Source organism: Perkinsus marinus, assembly GCF_000006405.1.
Source record: "Perkinsus marinus ATCC 50983 genomic scaffold scf_1104296975926, whole genome shotgun sequence".
Lineage (NCBI taxonomy): Eukaryota > Perkinsozoa > Perkinsida > Perkinsidae > Perkinsus > Perkinsus marinus.
The window spans coordinates 313087-322361 of NW_003200605.1; the positions used below are offsets into that span (position 1 = coordinate 313087).

The window sequence follows — 9275 nt, forward strand, 5'->3', positions numbered from 1 at the left end:
TGCCCACCGCCACTTATACGTCGAAATGCTACACGGTATAACAAAGTCGGAAACCATTATCGTCGGAACCTTCCGCCCGCTTATTCGTCTTCAATACGACCATTGTCACGACTTCTGCCCTCAGACGAGCGCCTCTTGAAGGGAGCACGTCTGACTTGCCGTCCTGAGCCGCTTCGACTGACGGTCCACCCTCCTCTCCTTGGAGTCCTCTGTGGGGGTGTCCGCGCTGTGGTCCTAGAATGCTGTCCAGAGTCTTCCCCCTGTTCGGTATCTTCAATCTCCGCAACGGATTCGTCAACCTTGCATACCTATCCAGACACCACCGAGACGTCATTAGTCGACCCACGATTGAGAAAACATCTAAAATTAACTAACGCCAACTCCCCGCCGAGTAGTATCGGCAACGGCCGAGGACCCGAGGGGCTGTTGTTGTTTGCCCCTATCACCTTCAACACTGCTCCATCCACATGCCGTCCATGCAGTTTATTCTCAGCGGTTTCCGCAGCATCACGCCGGATGAACCCGATAAGGGCCGTCGGTATCGAGCCTCTATGAACCTGAGCGGACCCAAATGCAAGGTGTTGAGGGTCCCCCCCCACTACTACCTTCACAGAGACGACCGGACTATCGACAGTAGCCTGAAATAGATGATACAGTTGCTGTGGCGTCACAGTGGACGGGCAGTTTCTAACGAACACCCACGATCCCGCGGACATTGGACCAGTGTACCTTTAGGAAGAGGACGTTATCAGAGGGGTGCCTATTGAGCCTTACATATCATGCCTCCAAACATCCTTACCTCCAATGCTCTCTCGAGGATAGTAGGAATTATTCACGGCTGAGTCCGGACTAGCTACGCCACCACTGATATTAACAAAAAAGTACCCAAAGGGTTCCATGAGAGATACCCCTCACAGATGAACCATATCGCAGAGCCAACGATTGTTCAGTCCTTACAGGTGACCATTCACAACGTCCTCCCTGTCACACCCCTACTCCTACTACTACTACTACTACTACTACTACCTTCTAATGTGATTCCCGAACTCGTCATCCTCCATGGCGACATCAGCAGAAACCTTCGCAGTTCGTCTCCGTGTATTCGAGGAGGATGAGAGGGGCCTATTCGAGAGCAATAATACTTCATAGTTTATAGTATTATCCCCTTCACTCATACTATAAATCATATAGTGTCACACGAGCTACAGTGACAGACGCCTACTACTACTACCCTTCTAAGAGAGCTCTTTCACCGCCATGGCCACGCCCTTTACGTACCACACCAGTAGACCTGCCGAAAACACTACAGCGAGGAGACTCGCAGCATAAGAAAATAATACTATGTACAAACTCCTAGTAGCAGAGCCATGACCCAACACCAGCAGTACCCCTTATGATCGTCTCCCTCGGCATCTCCCATGACTATTTCTGCAGCCGTCTCAGCATCGGCAGCGCTCCGCATTCTAAGCAACAACTGAAGTCCGCGCTACCAGCAATGGTTACCTCCCAGCCTGCTGTCGTGTTTCATCATTTGCATTAGCAAGACGACGGACCTGATCATAGCTTGGGGGAGGTGCGGTATTGCAGTAGTTACCCCTCTGAGACTGGAAAGGAAAAGGCGATTCGACATGTTGGGGCTCAAATGGGAATCAACCACTGATCATTAGGCGTTTGCTTTATTCATCTGATCGCCCTAGACACAGTCAGGGTTTTCGTGATAGTTGGCATGCTCACTCGAACGTCTACAACGAGCGAAATTTGCTTGGGGTACGTACTCAAACGAAAACTGGCAAACGCCTTCAGTCTGACACAAGTCATGTGGACTCGATACAAATAAGGACTACGACGGATCACATCGTCAGCAATCGTATCACACAGATCTGTGAGTCCCATGCTACACCCCGAGCCGACCCCCTCCCACGTGGCACCTTCATATCACAGACGGAAAACAAAAAGAACTGTGCCGCCCGATGAACCATAAAATTACGGACCGGCAATATAACATCTCCATTGAACCTATATCACCCTAGCCTGGCGTAAAGCGGGGGATTTGTAGTAGAAGGTGTAGTAGTATTTTCTTCCCTCCTGCAGCGCCGAAAAGAGATGGAATACAACGAACTCGCGCTAGAACTTTGCTCGAGGGAGCCGACTTGGGGTTACTTATCAACACGAGCAGGGGGCGACAAGGAGCGATATCACCAACCCATAATGAGCAGCGTGCAAGTAAGATAATGCTGACTGAAGTCTAACTAGTGGAGGTCGCTGTATTGACTCACGGGCAGTTCAATAGACGAGTTCTGAAAGTGGTAACCGGTTACAAAGTCGATCTTGAGGGGAACCCATTGAAATTTGAATCGCATCTCAATGCGCCCAGTTTTGTGAACTAGTGTCGGCTTTGGCTCTTGAACGACCCCTTAGTACAGCAACACAATAAGACTGCGTGATGGGGTTAAACTAGTATTAACTTCAATCATGCCATTCCTCTGGAACTAGTTCAAATACATTTGCTGGCAGGTACTTGTCGAATTCATCAATAAAAGTTTGTGTCTTCAGGCACTGCATTAACCACTCCTCTGTTACCAAAGCTGGTGTAGGAACAACGCCTGAACCACGTGAAGCACTGGTGGCGCCGACAATAAAAGCCGGATGGCGGGATTGAACCGCCGACCTTCAGTTTACAAGACTGACGCTCTACCACTAAGCTAAACCGACTTGAGAATTTTGACTGCACCCTTGATTCGTAAACTCTCCTACCATGTTTGAGGTCAAACAACAACCTCGCAGGTAGCTTGTAACCCCTTCCAACAACAACCACCCTTGCGCCTCTCGGGGACTCTTTATCAACGACTCCTCCGCAAAGCCGAACAAGATTGTGATAATGCTCAACGTCCGGAATAGACTGCATCTGTAACACCAACTCTCAGGGGATCTTTGAGAGTAGTCTACTTCTCCTGAAAAGTGTATCCTTATTTTCTCCAGCGGCCCATTCTTGCCAACTGTCCATCTTGGCCTTCCCGCCCACTCATCAACAAGGTACGAATCTACTGGTAACCACTTTGATGCCGACCGACAGTCGATCAGCCATTCCTCCCCAATGATACTGCATGTAGGAGTACACAGACCATACAGCACCTACGAGGTACTTCATAAAGGTGTCCACAGCAAAAATGGTTTCACCTTGAGAGTAACGACAACCTTCTTGCTGGGTACAACGACATGAGTCGGCTTAGGGCAGACCCCCTTCTCCAAACAACGATCAAGGTTCTCTATCTTGGCTCCTCCCAGTCTATTGCATAGGCTGTTCGCGGTTCGTTCGAGAGCCGCACCAACTCCCGAAAGCATGAGGACCTTAAAACAATTTCCTTTCCAATTGTTGATCGAAGAGAATTATTCAAGATCGGTGATGCTCACTTTATTGGAGCTTATACTTGAACGCCGACCGCCACTACTAACTCGAGCCACGGGTGAAGTACTCCTAGATGTAGGCAGACGGCTCCTTGCCACGGGGGAACTCTTAGCCTGAATCACACAGGCCCTTCCGAAATCCTCTTTGTGAGGCATTATCAACCCGAACTACAGTCGCTATTCTCCTAGTCGGTGCCGTCGTAATGGACTCCGATGATCTTCTCCTTTTCGACGCCTCAATGTTGTTTGCCAAACTTAGCCGCTTCGAGGCCCTCCTCTGAGCATAACCCTCCACCTCGGCCCTCCCACACGGCCCAGCCCCCAACCCTCGTCCCTCCTCGTCACTCAGAACCTCCGAGGAGTACCCATACGGCGGTTGCGTCTCCTCAATGACACAATCCAACACCTCCTCCACCTCATCCACGGACGACTCAGCCACTTCCCCAACCGATACAGGTTCACCACAGTCCATCTCCTGAGTGCTGATCAGCTCCCGTGTGGCATCTCTCAAGAGGCTGTTGTCGTCGCCGTTGCTGCTACTGCCGATATTTCTTAACTTCTCCAACTCCCACAGCGGCACCGAGCTGTGCATACCAGCGAAAATTCCAAAACTCCGGAACGTCTCAGTGTCCTCTAGATACACCTTGTCAATGAGACTCCGCATCCTGAGCGGATCAGAGATCATCCCCATCATCATCATGTCAGACCTACTCCGCTACTCGAAGGCCCTCAACAGCCTTCGCCCAGTTAGCAAGGCGCTCGCCACTGGCCCTAGAGGAGTTCTCCAGCCATACTAGGGCCGAGGCAACCTTGAAGCCTTGACCCTGTCATCAAGAACGTAGCAGAAGCCCTCAATACCACAAACCTCACTCTGAGAAACTCCGCCAGACGAGTTGAATCCCACGCGGAGATGTCATCCCACGTAATGGTAGACGAATTTGCCATCCGAAATTCACTTCAATTTGCTCGGTATGAAATACGACTACACTCAGTATTAACTCACGACCAACTCAATGCCAGCTCTCTGTGAAACTAGTACTACTACTCCTACGTTCGAAATTCAAGCACCTATGGCGAAGTCAATCTCATTTGTCACTATATCACAACTTGCCCTCGGACGGATCTCCAACAATACAATATCCATATCCAAGTCTTTGGGCCGTGGACACCGGCCCGCGAGAAACTCCTCTCTGACGAGCCCCTCCCACTGGGCCGGTCCAGGTACCAACACCTTCACATCAAGACCATCCAGCAATTTGAGGAATTCTCTCCATGTAGAATCCGTCCGCACAGCACTGCAGAGGTAACACACAGCATCTCGTCGCATTCGCCTTATAGTCGCCATAAGGGCTCCAACGATAGTCGGGTCGTAGGTGAGGTCAGCCCCAAGGAGGACCTCCGCCGACTCCAACAAATCACTGCGGCTCTGGTCGTCCCAGTTCAGCTCAGCCACTTCCACGTTATCAAGTTTATTGCTCTTCACATTGGCTCTCAAGGCCTTCACTACCAATGCGTTTCCGTCGGTGAGCACAACCCTCCTAGCGGCACTGAAACCAGCAGCAACGAGGCCTACCAGACCACTACCCGAGCCCAACTCGAGCACGTCCTTGCCCTCAACAGCACACTTGTTGGCGACTAACCAGCTCGCGAGGTACCGGCCTGCCTCCCACTGGGAGAGGCCTGTGGTCCCCTGCTCTATAAAACGACCAGAGACGTCGTACCCCAAGGAGATAGACGAGTCCCCAACCCGATAAGCGATGAAACCTCTTTCGCTTTCGGGTGTGTTGAGCTCGGCATTATTTTGAGCTATAAATTCATACCATAAATCGTGCACTTCGTCAGTGATGCGGCCCAGTTCCGTTACAAGTCGCTTGACGAAAGCAACTGAGTATTTCAAAGGAGGTGAGCAAGTGAGGTCAGCATAAATGGTCTCATCGATGAGCGCCTCTTGAGCCTCCCAAGTAACATAAGGAACGAGTAATAAGGCCCATGGGATGGACCCAACAGGATAGAGGGAGAAATAATAGCGAGGAAGAGGAAAAAGAGAAACACCCTCAGGGGCAGCAGAGGCCATTTCAACAAAGGAACTGGGAAAATATATCCGATTACGGGATAATTCACCCAATTAAACATGCTGTTATCAGAGAGGAGTGAGATGAAGACGTTTGCACAGTAAATTACCGTGTTCAGAGCTCTTAGAGTGTTGAGGCCCATCGGTAGTAGGCCTTCCTCCACCGACACCATCCAAGAGGACGGCTCATCTGGCTTCCCTTAATACAGACGAGTTCGCGAAGGAGTGGTATGAAATTGCCAAATTACGCCACCCACCAACCCACTCCCTATCACCTATCTTCACCCTGTTCGTAATGACCAAGGCCCACCTCTCATGTCGTCTTCCCAAAGCGACGACTCCCGCATAGTTATTTCCAACCAACACAGAGACCCCATCCATCCTCACAACACAAAAACTTCGCTCCGCTAAGAAAACTCCATAACAAATCATACACTATACTATCATCACTACCAAACTCCCAACGAGGGCATTCTTCGATGCACTAAATGAAATATGCCTTCAACCGTTACTAATTTGTTGTCAACTTCCACCAGTATCAATCACTCTATCGTATATCCTTCCTCCAACTCTGCTGAGGTGAGCGCCCTTCGACCATACTCAGAAGCCATCGGAGAGGCCCCACCCATATCGGAATCGCTACGACTACTATGCCGTTCAACGCCACTATACCGCATACCACTCTGTCCACTTCTCGTAAACAGCGGCAGCAGCACACCGCGATTCAACGCCATGACCAGCCTCTTCATGCCTCCACAGTATCCTGTGGTCATACTGCTGTTTTCCGACGCTATCTCACAAGCCGCCATCTCGGACCCCAGCAGCCAATCTAGAACATAGCTCGCCGAACAGCCCAACACCATCACTGTAAACAGTGCTATTACTAACGATACCGAGAGGATTTCATGACCATGCAAGGGGAAATCACGCCTCGCTCGAATTGCCAAGGCCAGTGCCATCGCCCCTCGCAGACCACAGAACGACAAAACAGACGTATATGAGGCCGGCAGTTTACTCCGAGTGCGGCAGAGGTTTGCCATCGAAACCGTTGTGTTCACCGATAGTATTCGAGCGCCGAAGGTAGCCAGAGCTGCTATCAAGTACGTCGGAATAGATGTGCGTGACAGAGACTTGTCGAAAGAGAAAGGGGCCAGCCCGAGGAAAACAAAGATGACCGCTTCTGCAAGTACTGCGAACAACTCGAAGATTGACTCCGCGAGGTTCCTAGCCTCTGGACTGAGATTCAACCTGGCGAGAAGAAAGAGGTGATTCCGATGGACCTAATTCGTATCTTGCCAAAGTCGACCTAAGATTCCTCCACGACCGAGGCCCCCTCGCCCCAGTGTTGGAATATATGCTTGCTTTCCTCAGCTAAGCTCAGGAGTTTCCTCATAACTATAGGAGATTATATACAAACTAGAGTAGGCATGTACAGAATTCAAAAACAATTTCCGAAAACTTTCTTCAGAATTCAAATCCGTTCACCGACACATGCAGTTGACCATGTGCATATTTTTTCCCACACCGCCCACCCCAAACTTACCACGTATATTTCCTCATGAATATTCCGCAGAAAAGGATCGCACATATCCCAGAGAGTTGAAGCCCTTCAGCTAGGAGGTAGCTCATCCACACAAACAGTACAAGTACACTAACTTCCAATACCACACTATAGCCATAACCAGCCGCGTCCACTTCCGGACCTATTTCGTATCTTCCACGGTCAACCTCTCCAGAAGATACCACTCTAGTAGTCAATTCATAGCCTCCATTTTCTCTCGGGAAATACTTATACACCAACGACGAGGCAAATGCAAATGCCGTCCCCAGCAAGCACGAGCAGAAGAAGACGTATACGAACGTCTGCAAGGCGTGCACCAGCGATCGATCTTCCCAATGTATCAGCGAGCGATAGAGTACCAGACAAATCGCGTCATTCAGCAGACTCTCTCCTGCGATCAACCCCGACAGCAGCGGACCAGCCGTCGAAAGCGACTTCAAAATCGATAGGACCGCCACAGGGTCCGTCGCGGAGATGACCGTGGCGAAACCCATGGCCTCATGTATCGTCCAAGGCGAGCAGAGCTCAAGTTGACCAGCGAGAAATACCGCCCCTGCGATGAACATAAAACTGCAGAGTGTAGCCCATACGGCCAGCCACACGATGGTGCCGAAATTCTTGAACAGCGTCTTGGTGTCAATACAAAATCCTCCTTGGAAGATAATAGGCGGCAACAGAACAAAGAAGAAAACTTCTTCGTTGAGCTCGAGTACTTTCTCCAACATAGTCTCCGCTCGAACACTATATAGCAGCAGTCCACACAACAACCCCAGGGCGGTAGCAAGACCCGACTCGCCGAGCCAACGGACTCTAGCCCATTTTAGAAACTGCCCTCCTAGTAGTGATAGGCCCAAGAGAACAGCGAGGAAGAAGAAACCATTAGCGAGGTACACATCCCTCTTACCCTCAGGGATCGCCGAGGCCGTAGGGACCACCACTGGGACCTCTACAGTGGTCGCATTGCCAGGCGCCACCATAGTAGGAGTAGTAGTTGCTACTCCCACTGTTGTTTCAATTGCTGCTGGCACTGTTACATTAACGACCACAGGCACTACTATAGTTCTCCACTTAGGAGTCCCTGCCGCAGTCGTAGTATTCCCCTCCTCTACCGCAGAGGGAAACCATGTCGTAGCCGATGGGCTCTTCGGAGGCACTCCTGTACTACTCGTCACATTTTCAATGGGCCCCAGCTCCGCAGTAGACCCTAGAGGAGCGCCACTACTGGTCGGACGGGCGCTCGGCGACGTCGACGTCAATGCTACTACTGCTGTTCCCGTCGACGGTGGTGCTGTGGACATCACAGGAACTACAGAGGCAGACCACTGTACATAGACCCCAACTCGATACTTCAGTTTACCATGAAACAAATAAAAAAATCATTGCCACAAAATTAGTATTAATTCACTTCAATTCTGTTCTTCCTACCAACCACTCCCACCCTGCCATACGCGACCCTCCAGAACGCCACCAACAGCCCCCTCAGTGGCCTCCTCTTCCACTGCTGTTGGGCCGGATGCTCCGCTTCGCTCAAAATACTCTTCAGCCACGCCGCTTGCCACTGCTTAGGTTCAAATACCATAAACCCACCATCAGCACTCACCGACGGTATCATCTCGACCTCCTTCAAAATTTCCCTCACTGGTCGCTCACATCGCCACCAAGACTCCATCAAAAACACCGTGTCACAGCCTTCCACCTCTAGTGCCTCCACAGCTGTAAAACAATCCGTTCCATAATCCCGATCAGATTTGAAACATCTCCGCGAAACACACCCATCCGGCAAAGTGAGATCCCCTGCGCCTGGCTCGACCGGTCTCGACCTCTCCCCCCTATACCTATAGGGGTGTCTCATCCAACTCTTCACCTCCTTCCGGACAGGCCAATAGCGCAGGGATCCTTCCACAGAGCACCCCCGAGGCACCAATAGGAGCCGCTCATACTCCGACCCATACCACTCCATTTCCTCCCCTAGCCTCTCAATCGACCGCTCCATCCCCCGCGAGTATACACAAACCAATAAACACTTACCCACCGTCAAAGTAGGAGGAGGAGCCCTCAAGCCTTCCGGTTCTACTAAGATTCCACTAGGCCTCAAACAATGCGGACAGGCGATTACTGAGAAACCCTCATTAGCCATATCGAACCGGCCACCCTCCGCTTTCGCCCTCACCTCAAGGGAGGTCACCTTGCATCTACTCACAATATTCCAATTGTAGCTCCACGCCAGCACGCAAAAGA

The 9275-nt window shown here is 50.9% G+C and overlaps 4 protein-coding genes and 1 non-coding gene across 5 annotated transcripts in view; all 5 read right to left on the reverse strand.

The window, feature by feature from the left end:
• Positions 1-953: 953 nt before the first annotated feature.
• Pmar_PMAR004519 (hypothetical protein) lies at positions 954-1462 on the reverse strand (the record flags this gene model as incomplete). Its single annotated transcript, XM_002765017.1, has 4 exons — positions 954-981; positions 1027-1122; positions 1232-1291; positions 1389-1462. The coding sequence occupies 4 exons, from the start codon at positions 1460-1462 to the stop codon at positions 954-956; spliced, it is 258 nt and encodes an 85-aa protein (XP_002765063.1).
• A 1178-nt stretch (positions 1463-2640) lies between these two features.
• Pmar_PMAR004520 lies at positions 2641-2712 on the reverse strand. Its single transcript has one exon. It is a non-coding gene; the product is annotated as a tRNA-Thr (tRNA).
• Positions 2713-4465: 1753 nt separating this feature from the next.
• Positions 4466-5479, reverse strand: Pmar_PMAR004521 (Protein FAM86A, putative; the record flags this gene model as incomplete). The annotated part of the gene is made up of 1 exon (XM_002765018.1): positions 4466-5479. The coding sequence occupies one exon, from the start codon at positions 5477-5479 to the stop codon at positions 4466-4468; it is 1014 nt and encodes a 337-aa protein (XP_002765064.1).
• A 713-nt stretch (positions 5480-6192) lies between these two features.
• Positions 6193-6724, reverse strand: Pmar_PMAR004522 (sodium/hydrogen exchanger 7, putative; the record flags this gene model as incomplete). The annotated part of the gene is made up of 1 exon (XM_002765019.1): positions 6193-6724. A coding segment is annotated over one exon (532 nt), but the record flags the coding sequence as incomplete, so codon positions are not given.
• A 291-nt stretch (positions 6725-7015) lies between these two features.
• Pmar_PMAR004523 (hypothetical protein) overlaps positions 7016-9275 on the reverse strand; it is a gene marked incomplete at both ends in the record, with an annotated part of 5531 nt that continues 3271 nt past the window's right edge. The window contains 2 exons of the mRNA XM_002765020.1: positions 7016-8343; positions 8476-8588. Coding sequence (XP_002765066.1) covers positions 7016-8343; positions 8476-8588 — 1441 coding nt within the window. The remainder of the gene's footprint in view (positions 8344-8475; positions 8589-9275) is intronic.